This window comes from Lucilia cuprina, chromosome 4, assembly GCF_022045245.1.
Source record: "Lucilia cuprina isolate Lc7/37 chromosome 4, ASM2204524v1, whole genome shotgun sequence".
In the NCBI taxonomy this organism is placed as follows: Eukaryota; Metazoa; Arthropoda; class Insecta; order Diptera; family Calliphoridae; genus Lucilia; species Lucilia cuprina.
In genome coordinates, this window is record NC_060952.1 from 33,125,688 (window position 1) to 33,142,372 (window position 16,685).

Genomic DNA, 16,685 nt, shown 5'->3' on the forward strand with positions numbered 1-16,685 from the left:
ATGATTATCAACCCAATCATCGATAGCTGTATCACCCAAAAGATTTTTCCACAATCATACTCACCCCTATCGCCAATAGAAGTGAAAATTTTGTTTCCTTGAAATGTTTATTTCCGTCGAAGGGGACAATTGCTATCGTAAACATGTTGTGAACAATTCATTCACAATACATGATCTTGTATGGAACAGCTGTTTACAATGTTTACAAAATTCCATCAGCAAATTTCACAGCAAGGAAAGTTTTTTAACGAAAAAAAGTTGATAAACGAAATAAGTGAAAAGGAAACATATTTCACGTGAAATAGTGATTTTCGATAAGGGTGACTGTTACAACAACAGCACTTGAACAGCATTATTAACTACTCAGCTACCAAACGTTTTTTATGTAGCTAATTACCCCTATTCTGTACTTCGATAACGTTCCCGCATTGGTATTTCAACAAAATTTGCGGAATCGTAAGAAAAAGAAGAAGCAATTTCATTATATTACAATACTTTACGATTGCGTGTATATTCTACATTACGATCGTTACTAAATGCGTTTTTATAAGTCGTTAGTTTAGTGATGGAGCTTCGAATACAAATTCAGAATACCAAAGGGTGCTAAAAAAGTGTGTCCAACGGCTTTGCTGGTAATAGTTGCTGGTTACGCGCATAAAAGATGTGATGTATTTCATTGATATAAAATAATATAATTCATCAATGTTGTGACCCGTCGCCATGATATTACGTACAGTCGTACGCAATATATATAAATACTTACTGTTATAATAACATTTAATTTAACTTTTTTTGGGGGACAAATTATTGTTTTATTTTAGGGTTTATCATCCCTGTTCTGCATTTCAATTACGTTTACGCATTTAGTTACGCAATGATCGAAAAAAGGTATTCCAACGAAAAACTGTACCGTAAGAAAACGGAGAAGCAATTCCATTTCGTTTCAATGCTTTACGATTGTGTGTATTCTACATTTCGATCGTATTTACGTTTTTGTAAGTTGTTGTTTATGTGGCGGAGAGTCGAAACGAAATGCAGAATACCAAAGTTGCCAAACGGAGAAAATTTCGATTCAAATTAAAATGCAGAATAGGAGCCTATATGTCAGCTTTCAAAACAAATACGAAATACTTTCGTATCGTGTTAGTATTCCCCCTCCAGTTCCAATGATTAACAATTTTCGCAATATATATGTGAAATAAGTAGAAAATAATTTAAAAAAATAACTCAATTCAATTTTTGTTTTAGTATTTTAATAAAGTATATTTTAAATAATTGTTGTTTTTTAATCTTCGTATTTTTTGTTGTAGTAATATTAATAAGTAAGGTTATGTTATGTTTTAATTATGTTTTTTTTTCTTTTGTGTATATAATTAATAATATATATATGTAATGAAGTTTCTTTTTTGCATTATACATATGTATATATTTTATATATAATAATTATATTTGTTATAATAAGAGTAATAAATGTGTTTTGTGTAATAATAAATGTTTTTGTTTTATAAAAGTTTTTTTTAAGGTTTAAAAAGAAAAAAAAGTTATTTTCAAATAATTTCAAAAGCTTTTTTTAATTGTTCAGTTCACCATCGATGTCGTATGGTTGTAAGTCATAATAATTTTTCAAAAAAAAAAAAGTTTTTGTAACAAAAACAAACCAATAATAAAAAATTTACGACATACTACGTTACAAGCTTACAACACTGATGGTGAATTGGACAAATGTTTTTCAGACCTACATGCAAAGTTTTAAAAACAATTTTCTTGTGTTTTGTTTTTTGTTTTTATTTTAATTTTCAATAACTAATAAAACAAACCTTTTAAAGGACAGGGGGCAGGGATTGTTGAGAGTGGGGAATTTTAAATATTATAATAATTTTAGGGTTTTGGTTTATTATAAACTTTTAAAAAGATTAAAAGAAAATTTTTGTTTAATAAAATTTATGTTTTAAAGCAAGCGTTTTTATTATTTTGTTTTTGTTTTCTTATTTTTCATAATCTAATATAAGTTTAAGTTAATTTTCTTTTTATATATCTTTTTTTGTTTTTTGTTTAGTTCAAAAACAGTGCATTTTTTTGAAATTTTGTTTAATTTAATGCCAAAAGTTTTTTTATTTAATTTTTATAAATGTTTTGTTTTTATAATTGTATGTGTTTAATTTTTTTGTCTTATTTTGTTTTAAGCTGTGTTTTTTTATCTTTTTTTTTAATTTAAGTTTGCTATCAGCTGTTTATTTTCAAAACAATTTTAAACAAATTTCTTGTCATTTATGCAATGGTTGGTTCATCATTAATTACGCTTATTTTCCCTTTAAGGTGTTGGCGTGCGCTTTTCATTTTTGGTTGTAGTAATTCCAGTTAGGGGTTTTTTTCAAAAGAAGCTTTAAATGAAATAAAAGAATAGAAATAATAAAGTAAGAAATTATAAAAAATAGTAGTAACTAATTTTTTTTTTAAATATTTCTGTCTTAAGAAGTGGTTTCTTTAATTTTCTTATTCTATTATAATGTTTGTTAGAAAATTGTAACATCTTTATCATACGGTTGTAATTTGTAATTACATTCATATATACTTTTCCATCTCTGTGACAAAGAAATTAATTCAAAACAAAAAACACAAATACTAAACGTTATTGTTGTTTACAAGTAAACACAACGTTCCTACACAAACAAGCACAATCTGAACGTTGTTGTTTTTGTTGTTGTTTTCATGCATGTAAAAATTTTAACTTTTTCATGAAATTCGCAAAGGTTGTTTCAGTTTTTTGTTTATATCTCCGTTATTTATGAACCGATTTCGCTGATTTTGAGTTGTTATTGTTTCCAAGATGTTTACTGTTTCTTATTAACAAGGTTCCCACAAACAAGTACAATCTAAACGTTGCTGTTGTAGTTGTTTTCATGTCTCTGCAAGTTAGAAATACTAACTTTTCCATGAAATTTTCACAGGTTGTCTCAGTTTTTTACTTATATCTCCATTAATTATGAACCGATTTTGCTGATTTTAAATAGAAAACTTCTCGAAAGCATGTTAGATAGAAATATTGAAAACTGTGATACCAAAGATATCAGAAGTCTTAAGGAAATTGATTTCAATACACACAGAGTGACGACGGCCTAATTAACTCCGTTATTTATAAGGATCCAGATTCTGGATTCCAGAATATACATATATATGTATATATACTTTACAGGGTTGGAAAATTATATTGTAGAAATTAACAAACGAAATCACATACTTATATAGTATACCCTTCTCACGAAGTTGAAGGTTATAAAAAGAAAACATACGACAACTCGAAATTGAGCTTTAATTTGATTAAAATTACATTTTTATAAATCCTTACGTTTTAGAGATTATTTAAAGAGTTAAAAAAAATGCGAACTTTTTGAAAATCTATGTTTTAGAGAATATTTTAGCGGATTTAAAAAAATTTCGAACGTTAGTGCGAATTTAATTTCTAATGTTTCGATTCTTCATATCTTGAAAATTCTAAAAAAATTGAAAATTATTTTAAATAAAAATTTTATAAAATTTTTAAATTATTTTTTAACTTTGAAACACATGTTTAAACTACAACAAAAATGTTTTAAAATTTAAAAAAATTTCAAAAAAAAATTTTTTTTTTCAATTTTATGTTCGAATTTCAAAAATGTATAAAATTGTTCTCAAATCTTAAGTAAATTTACATGTTATGAATCCTTAGAATTGTAACTTTGAAACACATGTTGAACTACAACAAAATTGCTTTAAAATTTATTTTTTTTTACAAAAATTTTAATTTCGAATTTCAAAAATGTATAAAATTGATCTCAAATCTAAAGTAAAATTCCATGTTACGAATCCTTATGATTTTATGATTCTGTTTGAAGTTAAAAAAATTTTTTCGAATTTAATTTTGAATTTTCGAAATTAATTTTGAATTTTCGAAATTAATTTCGAATTTTCGAACATATGTTAAAAAGCGTACATACTGAAACTACAGAAAAATATGTACTTAAAAAAATTTTTTCAAAATTTCTAAATTCGAATTTTGAAAATATTCAGTTTATAAAATTGCTTTAAAAATTTCAATAAATTTTATTCACAATTATTGTCAAATAAATGAGTTAAATTACAGTATTTTTTTCGAATTTCAAAGTTTATTCAATGTTGTATGGAATAAGAGTAGAAATACAAACCTGCGGAGGCGGTTGCGTTTTTTGCTTCCCAGAGAAAATGTAAATTAAATGGAGTGCGGCTACGGTTGCGGATTTTGTAGCCATTTTATTGTTTTTTGTTTTTGTATTTCATAGTTTATTTATTCACCACATGGTTTTTGTTCATTAAAAGTATGAATAGCATGACAACTCTGAATGTAAAGAAATTAAAATAAATTTTAATTTGGTGCGAATTTCTTCAACGATTTTAGTTGTCAAAACTCAATATAAAAAAATATCCGTCTCCGCAGCCGCAATATTGTATTTCTACCCTAAATCGTGTTAATTCAATTTAACCTCAAAATAATCGTTCAAAAAGACAATGAAGTTTCCTTAACAATCATTTTTTTTTTGTTTTTCAAACAAGAAAAATAATAATGAAACCACTCCTTAATATGTCTGCACATTTTAACTTCATATCTGCTGGTTCAATAAATATTTTTTCACATTTTTTCGAGATTTTTTTTTTTTAATAATGATTTTGTTTTTTTTTTTATTTATATTTCATGCTTTTTTATATATGTATATATTTATTAAATATTTCAAAGTGTGTAGTAGTAGTAGTAAGTAGTAGCTATTATATAATATATATTTCAAAAACATTTTGTTTTTTTATGTTTGTAGCTGCTTACAGACTAACAATGTATGTAATTTTATGTAAATTTTCCATATAATATGAGTTTTACTTTTTTATTTTTTTGTTTACTTTTTGCAATCAAAGTTTTATCTTTTTCAGTATTTTGAAAATTTTTTCATTTAATGCATTTTGTTTTCTTGTTAAATATAACAATATAAGAAGAGTAGGTAAAGAGTTTTTTGTGTTTTTTATTAATATGCAAATATTTTTTTTTTTCAAAAAACTGTTTCATTTTGTTTTTCCTATTTTTTTACATACAAAAAATAAAGAATAAAAATCCCAAAACAAAATAATAATAATAATAATATTAATAATATGTATTCAAGGCTTCAAGCGTAAAATGTTTTTGTAGTAAAATAACTCAAAAGAAAAAAATTATTATTTACGTTCAAAAACAAAGTATAATGATAAATAAAATTCCAACTCGTTTTAATTCAACCATTTTCATTCATTCATTAAATCATTTACTTTTTGCAATAAGATCTCTTGTATTATAACTTTTGTTTTAATTCATTTCAAATATTTTGTGTAGTGTTTTTTTTATGTTTTTTGTTTAAGCTTAATCCAAAAAATATATATATTTTTTTAACTTGTATTGAAGAGTAGTACGAGTAATTAATTAATTAATTAATAATAATATTTTATAAATATTATTCTTGGTAGTATTTAATTTTTTTTTTTTGTTTTTATGTTTCCAAAATCAAAAAACTTCATAGTTTAGAGAGAGAGATAGAAAGTGATAGACAATTGTGTTTTTTTCTTAATTAGCTCCTTGTTGTTTTAGCAGTGTCTGGTTTATGTTGAAACAGTGAGCAACGCTTTTCTTTTTAAATTGTAGTTAATTTATAGTTGCTTTTTCTTTTACATTTTTCAAGATTCACTGGCTGATTTTACGTTTGCTTCATCAATTGGTCCAATTGCTGGTCCAAGTCTGTAAAATATATTAAGAAAAAGATACATGTTTTTAACAGTGCGTTATCTGAGTTGTTCTCAAAGTAACTAGAGAAAGAGAGAAAGATAGATAGATAGATAGATAGATAGATAGATAGATAGATAGATAGATAGATAGATAGATAGATAGGTAGGTAGGTAGGTAGGTAGGTAGGTAGGTGGGTAGGATAGATAGATAGATAGATAGATAGATAGATAGATAGATAGATAGATAGATAGATAGATAGATAGATAGATAGATAGATAGATAGATAGATAGATAGATAGATAGATAGATAGATAGATAGATAGATAGATAGATAGATAGATAGATAGATAGATAGATAGATAGATATCTAGATCGAACGAACAACGATCGAAAATAGGTATTTTAACAAAAAACTGTATCGTAAGAAATAGAGCAAGCAATTCCATTTCAATGTTTAAGAATGTGTATACTCTGCCTTACGATTGTTACTACGTTTTTGCAAGTTTTTATATATGTGGCGGAGAGGCAAATCGAAATGCAGAATACGAAAATTGCCAAACGGAAAAAATTTCGATTCTAATTGAAAAGCAGAATAGGGGCAAATAAATACACAAAATTTCTAACTTACATGTTTATCATGATGATCCCACAATTCGATCTTTTCCGGCATATGAGACATATCATTGCCACCAACATGACCCAAGAAATGTGGATAAGTTGTGTAAGTAGGTATAAGATTCATTGGTTGATTCTGATTCAAATTTGGTGGTGGCATAGTGTTATGATAATCCAAAGCCATCTAAATAATAATAAAAAATAAACAAAATAAAAAGCATTAAAATTAATCGTTTGATTTTCCGTGTAAATATATTTAGAAAATTCTGAAAATGTAATTCATACTCACATGAAATTGATCTTGTTGATGATGGTAATCGGCCGGACCGCCAAGACCTGTTAAACCGCCGATGGTACCGGCACCAGCTGCACCTTGATTGTAGTAACGATACTGCTGCTTCATCCAATTCGAATGCTGTTGATGCTGTTGTTGTTGCTGTTGTACGGCAGCGGCTGCTGCTTGCTTATCGGCGGTACCCAAAAGCCATGGTGGCAATGGACCAGTTGGTATACCAGCACCTGGCATACCAGCTGCAGCTGCTGTCATAGCAGCCAAATTATCATCCGTTGTTGCTAAACCAACCGCACCAGCTAAACCTCCTACGCCCATGCCCATATTTGCCATACCTGGATAGTTATTGTATTTCCATGATGCTCTTTCTGTACCAATAGGTCTGGGTATTTTGCGCATATCATCGGCTGATTGTTGACCTGGAATTTGAGGAGGTGTTTGTAGAAGTCCAGCAGGATTGTTGGCATTAACATTGCCACCCTGACTGGGTGACATGGCAGCTGGTGAATTGGCACCAGCACCTCCCAAACCACCAGTTGACCCATTCTCCAGATTTAATATGTCTCTGGTTGAAGGAGGTACATAACCGCCGGCTGTAGCCATGCCAGAATAGTCGGTACCATACCAACGTTGATTTTGTGTTTGTCCAGCCTGAGGTTGAGATTGTGGCCGTTGCGGTGCTAAGTTCTGGCCAACATTTGGGGGTTTTCCAGGTGTAGCATTGAAGACATTTCCTTGTTGATTCTGTTGAGATGGTGCTTGTTGCTGTTGGTGGTACAAGGCTGAAGCCAAGGCTTGTGATGATTGTGTTTGTGATTTATTGCCCGGCTGTTGTTGTCCGCCAAATACCGAAGCTCTTGGATTGAGTCTAGAGTTGGCCGAATTGTAACCCTGCTGTTGCATAAGACTGGGATCAATTTGGAAGCCCATGGGCACAGCAACATTCATTTGATTAGTGGGATCGTAAAAACGTGTTTGTTCACCTATAGCTCCTGCGGGATTATTGCCACGATTCAATGAGTTTGAGGGACCTATTGGACCAAAATTTAGTGTATTTCCTGAATTATCTGTTATGTTGGGCTGTGCCGATGGCGGAGATTGTTGTGTAGAATTATTGGAGGCACTCGCTCTATGTTGGCCACTAGTCTGAGGTCTTTGTATAGCCAAACCACTGGGTGGTGGTTGTGATATATTTCCAGTATTTGCTTGTTGTTGCTGTGTTGAAGGACATGTTGCATTACTTGTTTGACCTATGGCCCCTGGTGGTTTAATAACATTAGGAGATATAGCACTAGTATCTTGTTGCTGTGGTGCACCCTGACCGGCATTAGCATCTGATGGTGGTGTCAAATCATTTCCAGCTACAGATATTCCTGCTGGTGATCTTGCTGCCTGCGATGTTGCAGATCCTATAGGAGCTACACCAGTCTCGGGCAAAATAGTTAGAGTTTGTTGTGAGGATACATTGAGATTGGTTGTAGTAACACTTCCCGGTGGTGTGCTGGAGTTGGAAGCTTTAGAACTTCCCACAGGAGAACTCAGTATGTTGCGGTTGTAACCAGGAGCCTTTGAAGCATCAGCTTGAGGTACATTATCATTAACTAAAGCATTGGGATTAGGGTAGTTTTGTGAATTATCTGCACTACCCCATTGCGACTGATGATAATCATTAAAGAGAGAATATTCACTGCTTATCTTGGCTGCCAGTTGTGCTCCAAAGCTACCAGGTGTAGCTAATGGTGCTGATCCTCCAGCCGGAATAACGCTGTCACCTAGGTTGCCAGTATTAATGTGCAAATTTTGTTGCTGTTGCATAGATTGTGTTGCTTGTATAGTAACGTTATTATTAGTATGTCCCGCTGATTGTTGTTGAGCTGTGGGTGTTGAAGCTCGCTGTTTATTTGGAGGACCTATTGGTGTCACAGAACGCGCCGTAGTGTTCGAAGAAGCTGCATTATGATTCGCTGCTTGAGCTGCTGCGGCATTTGCCGCTGCCACTGCAGCAGCAGCCTCGGCTACATTAAATGTTCCTATGGGACCGGATAGTGTATTATTGTTTTGGCTTAAAACTCCTACACTTCCCAAAGAGGGTATTATTGAGCTGGGTACTGGTTTACCGCGACCATATGGGGCTGTTATTCCCGATCTTTGCAAACCTCCTAATTCCGACTTCTTAGTAGGAGACGCATTGTTGCCAGTTAAAGTTGAAGTAGAGGCGCCACCTGTTAGCAGCTTTGCGGCAAATGTTTGAGTGTTTACTCCAGATCCTCCAAAATTAGTTACAGATGTTTTGCCTCCTGGAGCTCCAGCAGATTTCTGACTGAAAGCAGGTCCCGACAAACCCTTACTATTAAGGTCTTTATGTTTTATTTGATTGCTGTTGTTAGAGGCTGCACCTACGCCTGAGCCACGGCCAGATGTGAGTGTTTGCTGGGCATAGAAAGGTTTAGAGGGCTGTGTTCTTCCTATGGCAGATTTATTTTGATTTGCACCTACACCTCCTTGCAACTTCGTATTCGATTTGGAATTCAAATTTCCAGTTGTTTTCGAGTTTAGATTAGTGCCGGGCGTAGACGACGCAGACGATGTTGTTGACGATCCTGAAGACATATTACTACTTTGTCCGCCGCTGGTGGACTGCAAAGCTGTTTTATTATCCCATGTTCCTACTTGCATAGTTGAAATTGAAGATGGTGGAGTGGTCGACGCAGGAGGTACCACTGAAGCTTTAATTGTAGTGTTAATACGTGGTAACATTTGTAATATATCCACATCAGGATCCTTGATTAGAGCTAAAATCAACATATGAGCCTGTTTGGTAGCTTCTGTAAGACCCTTGATGGTTATACTACGTTCGGATTGATTTTTGCCCTGTTTCTCTACTTCAATGTGGGCTCCAGTAGTGGCTCGTATGGCATTGATGTTGCTGCCAGCGCGACCAATTACACGGGAAATGGCATTGACGGGAACTTGTACCTTTTTGCAAGTCATTTCAGGGGCTGTTGATGTAACGGTTGTAGTTGTCGAGACTCCAGGTACGGTTATGGTCGTAGACGAGGAAGAATTAGACGAGGAAGAGAGGTTAGTTGAAGTACTGGACGTGGACTCTTTGCTGTTAACCGCTGTTGATGCAGAAGTATTACTAGAAGCGGAACCAGATGCTACAGACGCAGTGGTAGATTGTTGTGTTGAACTTTTGCGTACAACTTCTTTCCAGCCGTCTTCTCCTCTCTTGGGTGCACTTGAGGCTGGTTGAGGCTTATTGTTTGACGTAGTCGAACCCAACGTAGTGGAGGCAATAGATTCCATGTCACGTTTGTTATTCTCCTCAGCCGTCTTTGAAGCAGAGAATATTAGTGATTTACGATTACCAGCGGAAGATGTTTCCGATTTATTGTTGTTGGTTGCTTGTTGCTGAACATGGGTGTGTTGTTGCTGTTTATTATTATGAATATGACTGTGGCTATTTGTTTGTGTTGTTTGTGGAATTGCTTGATACTGAGCCGTTCCTGCGGCTGTTAATTCTTTGGGTGCCAAGTTTTCTTTTTCCTTTTGTTTATTTGATTCTTTCTTTTTGTTGCCGGTTGTTGTTGTATTGGTGTTAGATGCAGCATTCAATGAAGTATTGTTGTTATTAATAACTTCTTCCTTCTTGTGTTGATGTTCCGATTTCTTGTTGCTGGCATTTGTATTGTTGTTGTTATTATTACTTTGAGTTTTTGCAGCTAAAGTATTTTGTTCGGCAGCATTCTTCTTGTTACTATTAGAGACAGCCTTTGAGTTGCTATTATCATCTTTCTTTTTATTGTTCTGTTGTTGTTGCTTTGTAGCTGGGGCAGGTTGGACAATTTGAGGTTCTTCTACAACAGGACTACTGTTGCGAGTATTCTGTTGTTTGTTTTTCTTTTTGTTTTTATTTTTACCTCCTACACTGCCACCACCTCCAACAGACTTGTCATTGTTTTGTGAATTTCCAGCTGAAGCCTTTATATCGGTGCTGGAGCATGAACCTTGATCTATACCAGAGTCACCTTCTTCACGATAATTTTGAGGATTTTGTTGGTCGTCATCTTCATCGGCGGCATTGTTGTCTTCGTGATCAGAATCCTCATCTTTCTCGGAATCTTTATCATCCTGTTCTTGCTGATTGCTCGAGCCACCGGTGGCTTCTTCCATTTGGCGGCGTTTTTCTTCTTTCTTTTCCATTTTCTTCTTCTTTTTGCGCTCACGACGACGAGCAGCAGCAGCTCTCCTACTTTCTTCACGTGTTCTCTCCATATCCAATTCCTCCAAGAGTATCGAAGCATTTTTGTTGGCCTTAACGGCTTGTGCCTCTTTTGCCGCTCTTATAATTTTCATGCAATCGTAGCATTTCTCTGACAGTTCCTTATCACTTATGGTACTTATGAATCGGTTCATTTCTTGATCGGAAGGAAACTGAGTGACATATTGTACCATCCAACGGACTGTCTTGGTGTGGCCTTTACGGAAAGCGGCCATTAAACAGGAGACACGTCTATTGTCTTGTGAATCTATATCGGCATTATGGTTGTATAATATATCAACGACGCTCAAGTGACCACCATGGGCAGCCAACCAAAGCGGTGAATTGCCCTTTTTATTCTTTACTTCCACTGCAGCTCCACGAGCCAACAGTAGTTCTACGAATTTTAAGTGACCCTTATCGGCGGCTATAGTTAAGGCTGTGTCTCTTGAGGTGGGTACTGGCGCAGCATTAACATCAGCTCCCTTGTCTAGCAGAACACGTCCAACTTCTATATATCCACCCGAAGCGGCTTCCATGAGGGGCGTTAGACCAGTTTTAGCGCGATGTTCGACATTGGCTTTACGATCTAACAACAAACTCACCACCTCATGTCTACCTTGGAAACAGGCCAAGGTTAAAGCAGTATTACGGTTGGTCTCAATTTGAGCATTAATATCCGAACCCTGATCTAACAGCAATTTCACCGCTGCCGTATGACCATTCATGGCGGCTAACATTAGCGGTGATATGCCCAATTTACTGCCAGTACGTGAATTAATCTCAGCCCCATTACTAAGCAATAACTTTATGATGTTCACATAGCCACCGCTAGCAGCCAAACTCAATGGTGTATAATCGGAAACATTGCGATGTTCTTTATTCGCTCCTATGCCCAATAATAGCTCTACAACTTCATAACGTCCTCCTGAACAGGCCAACGATAGTGGTGTATCCTTAGTACGTTCAGATTGTGCCTCCAAATCAGCTCCATATTTAAGTAGAATATCTACAACTTTCTCATGACCCGCAGTCGCTGCCAGAATCAATGGTGTAAAACCCTTCTTATCGCGGTGCTCTATATTTGCACCACGATTAATAAGTAACTCAACTAATTCCTCATGTCCACCGGCACAAGCGAGAGTAAGAGCTGTGTCATGATTGGAATCGGTTTCGGAATCTACATCGATGGTTTTGTCTAAGGCAGTAGTCGCGGCAACTGTTTGTTGATATTGCTGTTGAGCGGCAGCATTAGCTAATGTAACATTATTAAAAAAAGAGAAAAAAATAAATTCAAAACAAAAAAATAAAGAAAACTTTTAAGATATGACCAATGATGGAGAAATTCTGAGTTTACATTCATATTCAACATAATTCTTTAGAAATGTTATATGATTTGGTTTCACTTACCTTGACTACCGGCTGCAGAACGTAGCAATGAGTAACGATTACGTTCCTTACGAGACTGTTTGTCGATTACCTTTTTAGCAATACCACCGGGCATTTTGCTACTACCAGAACTGGTGGATGCCTGGGGTGGCATAACCGACGATGCATTGGCCACAACCTGATTTAAGGCTGCTGTCAATGGTGCTGGTACAGGCAGTTGTTGATGTTGTGTTACGCCAAGTACACCGGCAGCTGCTAGCATTTGTTGTTCAAGCGAAGTTTGATGTTGTTGCTGCTGTTGTTGCTGCTGTTGTTGTAGCTGTTGTTGTTGGGGCGTTAGAGCACAAACACTACCCAAACCGACATCAACCGCGGCAGCCATAGTTGAGAGTGTAGGACAAAACTGATTGGTAACACCACGTGATGTTTGAACTTGTACAGCATTTGGATGTGGCACCACAACAGAGGATTGGGTCTGTGTAGAAACTTGAACCTAAAATAAAAAATATATAATGTTTTGCATAAATGTTTTCATGAGTTGATATATAATTCTAATATATAACCTAAAAGAACTACGTTTTTGCATTTTTTTTTTTTGTAATCTTTTTACAAACCTGTGTCGATTGTTGCTGCTGCTGCTGCATTAACAATTGTTGTTGCTTTTGCTTTAAAACCTGCTGATTGAGTACTTGTTGAGCTAAAGCGGCCTGCTGTTGCAATAAGAGATTATTTTGTGCCACTTGTTCTAAGGTGGTTTGTTGCTGTTGCTGCTGTTGTTGCATTAAACTTTCAGCAGTTGTTTGTGACAAATCTTGCTCTTGTTGCTGCAATAACTTTAACTGTTGCTGCTGTTGTTTTTGCTGATCTTGCAGTTCTTGGTGATGTAATTTTAAGTGCTGTAGTTGTTGAGCTGTGGCAGCAACATCGTCTTGTTGTTGCTGCTGCTGTTGAACAGTAGGTGGTAATTGGAATAATAACTGTAAAGATTGTGAAGACTTGTCGGATACAGTAGAGCCTACACCACCACAACCATCAACATTGAAAACAAAGTTATTGTTATTATTGTTTGTTACATTTTGCTGTTGCTGATTAGTAGTAAGTTGCTGTTGTTGCTGCTGATTAGCAGCTGCAGCTGCAACGGCTTTTAACAAGCGCACATTGGTTTGCTGTTGCTGGTGTAGTTGTTGTATATGCTGTTTAAGTTCTTGATCTAAACCATGATGTTGGGTGTGTTGCTGGTGCTGTTGTTGTTGTTGCTGCTGCAATTGGTATTCAGCCACTGTGTTGGCAGCTGACGTAGCTGTAGGCAGTGTTTGTAATTGTTGCTGTTGTTGTTGTACTGCAGCAGCAGCTGCGGAGGCGGCAGCAGCATCTTCAGGTGAAAAGGGTATCAACGACAACGTAGTTTGCTGATGTTGATGTTGCTTTAAGGTAAATAGTTAAAATTTTTTAAACATCAAAAATTGTTCATCAACCAAGATCAAGAAGACCAACAACTGGTTCTTGCCATTGTAGTATTTTAACACTTATATGTCTACATATAATAATGAAAAAGGGGAACTATTATTAAGAATGACTTACCTGCATTTGCATTTCATCGGCATCAGCAAATCTTTGCTGTAACTGTTGTTGCAATTGATAGTCCAACAATAATTGATTAGCCTGTCTTTGTTGTTCCTGTTGCTGCTGTTGTTCTTCGTTTGTTGCTAAAAGACCCTGTTGTTGTTGCTGTTGATGGTGCGCCGCAGCAGCGGCACTTATCAATTGATCTTGACTAGTCCACTTTGGAGTCAAAGCCCAATTGCCATTCCAGCGAGTCTTGCAGATCGAATTAATACCAAAGTCTGCTAGTTCACCACAATTTAAATTGCTAGCAAATTCCTAGAAAAAAACCAAATAAAATTATAGAAGGCGGACAAAACATTAAGCTGTGAGAAAGAATCTTCTCAATAAAATTTTACATTTTTTTTACTTAATCAATTTTCAATTTTTTTACTCGTTCAACTTACTTGTAAAGCAGGATCATGAACATTGTGTATGACATGGAAAAAGTCATCCATTTCCACTTCAATATCATACATTTCTTCTCGCATACCCTCCTCAGTCTGTTCACCTGAGACTCCCACTACTTGATCTTGAACGCCACCAGTAGCGACTACCGAATTATTATCGTTATTATTATTATTGTTAGCCTGTGCAGCAGCATTAGCAAATTGTTCCAAGGTTTCAGCATCCATAGATGAGGGATAGACTAGTTGTTGTTCGTTACTTTGAGCAGCAATAGATGAGTCATTGTCACCACCAACTTGTAACATACCGTCGCCAGAATCTTCAGTTACATCACCAATTTGCTGTTTAACCGCAGCCAAGTGTTGTTGCAGGGCATTGCTCAGGGCTGTATTGCCGGCAAATTTTAAATTCATATTTTGCGGGAATACAGTAAGAACATCGGCTCCAATTTCTTGCCGCAAATCGGTAAACGCTTGAGACAAATCTCCTGGCTTAAGGGGAGCATTCGAAAGTATTAGATTCTCTAAACGCTGTGAAATTGGTTTAATGCCTTTAGTAGGTGATTTCAATTGTAATTGTGTGTCATCCAGTTCTTGTATAGATTTACATGAATCCTCTTCCTGATGTTCAAGATCCGAGGAGTTGACATCATCTTCTGCGTGACATACTTCGGAGGTTAAAGATTGTCTATCGTCAACCGAATTTCGACGTTCTTCTTTGTAGTTATCCTTTACAGGTTCTGGTAAACGACATAATTCTAGACCATCTTGTTGTGATAGTTTCTCTTTCTTGGATAGCTTGCGTTGTTTCTTGCTGCTGCCCTTGCTGTTGTCAACTGTCATTTTGCCGGAGTCTTTGATATCCGACTCCCCTGCTGTGACATTAACTGCAGCTGCTTGTGCAGCAGCTGTGCAAAGTGTAGCTAAATTTTTCATTTCATTATTAGCATCGGTCTCACCAGAGTCCAATTCATTTCCCAAATTGGTTATATCAATAATTTGTTTGTCAGGTGGTGTTTCTGTAGGAGACTTTGGTTGTTTATGGAATATGCGCTGGCGTAAGTCTACAATCTGCCAACCCTCTTGGAGTTTTTTAAGGCATTCTTGCTGTTCGGCTGGATTAAGGCCACATGCTTTGGCCACAGCTGCAGCGGCTGCCGCTGCATTAGCTTTGCTAAGAGCATTTAGGGAATCGGTAACAGCTAATTTGGAATCGGAGAGAGCTGCATCTAAAGCCTCTTGTATTTCTTGTGCCGTTTGCTCGTTTTCTGGCTGCTGGTGCATATCTTCCGCTGATTGTATTTCCATAAACTGTTGCAATTGTGGATCACATATTGCGTTGGCTCCCGAAGAAGGAGAAGCTAACGGTGATGCTGGTGAATTACTTAAAGCAATAACACCCTGTTGTTGCGGCTGCTGCTGCTGTTGTTGTTGTGTCACTACTTGAGCATCGTTAACAACATCTAAAGCGATTTGTTGTTGCTGCTGCTGTTGTTGATGCTGTTGGGCGGCAAACACCATATGATTCATAATGGCTTGTTGGGTTTGGAGACTCGGTGTGGCTTCATTTGTAATTAGCATGGGCTAAATAAAAATAGGAGAATATTTCATTGAGTATAAAAGTCGCAATTGCTTGTTAATGAGGAGTTTGCTTTCATACTTTGCTTACCAAGTTATTGTAAATGGATACCATTTGGTTTTGCCTAAACAATGGTTGTTGCAGTGGAGTGGCTGCTGTTGATTGTGTTGTGGTCTTACGCAAAATCTTTCCATCCTTCTTGGAAACTGGCTTAGCTTTAGGCCTATCACTGATTGCAGTACTTTGGGACACTTCTGAAGGCGTTGTTATACCACCTGACTTCTGTGTTGTTTTACCAGTCACAATACGTTGCTGTTGTTGCTGAGTTTGTTGCTGTTGTGACTGAGTCTGCTGCAACTGTTGTTGTTGCTGAGGTGGTGGTGCCGGACCCAAAACAAATTGTGTTCCTTGTGGTAGAGTGGTTGCCAATGTTAGTGGAGTCTGTGGATTATTAGGATCGAAAAGTTCTTGCATCATCAGCGCCTGATTCGGTGCAAAATTAAGAGGTTCTGGGCTTGCTATTATTACTGGCTGCATTTCCGAACCATCACCCATGGCAGGAGCAACTAAAAAAGCATGCAAAAATAACACATTATTTTTTTTAACAAAAAGTTTTCATTATTATTTAAACAAACCTGCCAACAGATTTTGATTCAAAGTTAAAGCATCTGCTCCATCACCAACATTTTGATTCTGATTATTAACATTGCCTCCAGTCATATCCAAATACGAGGCAGGCAACAGAGTAGCAGGAATATTTTTCTGATCATTAGACAGCTAAA

The 16,685-nt window shown here is 35.6% G+C and overlaps 1 protein-coding gene across 2 annotated transcripts in view; it reads right to left on the bottom strand.

Moving 5' to 3' along the window:
* Positions 1 to 5,283: 5,283 nt before the first annotated feature.
* LOC111678860 (ankyrin repeat and KH domain-containing protein mask) overlaps positions 5,284 to 16,685 on the bottom strand; it is a 35,040-nt gene continuing 23,638 nt past the window's right edge. For both annotated transcript variants that reach the window (XM_046948851.1, XM_023440291.2), the window contains 9 exons: positions 16,539 to 16,680; positions 15,994 to 16,469; positions 14,325 to 15,908; positions 13,897 to 14,196; positions 12,930 to 13,739; positions 12,337 to 12,808; positions 6,660 to 12,181; positions 6,384 to 6,554; positions 5,284 to 5,767 (listed from right to left, as the gene is read on the bottom strand). In XM_046948851.1, the coding sequence (XP_046804807.1) occupies positions 5,741 to 5,767; positions 6,384 to 6,554; positions 6,660 to 12,181; positions 12,337 to 12,808; positions 12,930 to 13,739; positions 13,897 to 14,196; positions 14,325 to 15,908; positions 15,994 to 16,469; positions 16,539 to 16,680 (9,504 nt within the window). In that variant the 3' untranslated portion in view covers positions 5,284 to 5,740. The remainder of the gene's footprint in view (positions 5,768 to 6,383; positions 6,555 to 6,659; positions 12,182 to 12,336; positions 12,809 to 12,929; positions 13,740 to 13,896; positions 14,197 to 14,324; positions 15,909 to 15,993; positions 16,470 to 16,538; positions 16,681 to 16,685) is intronic.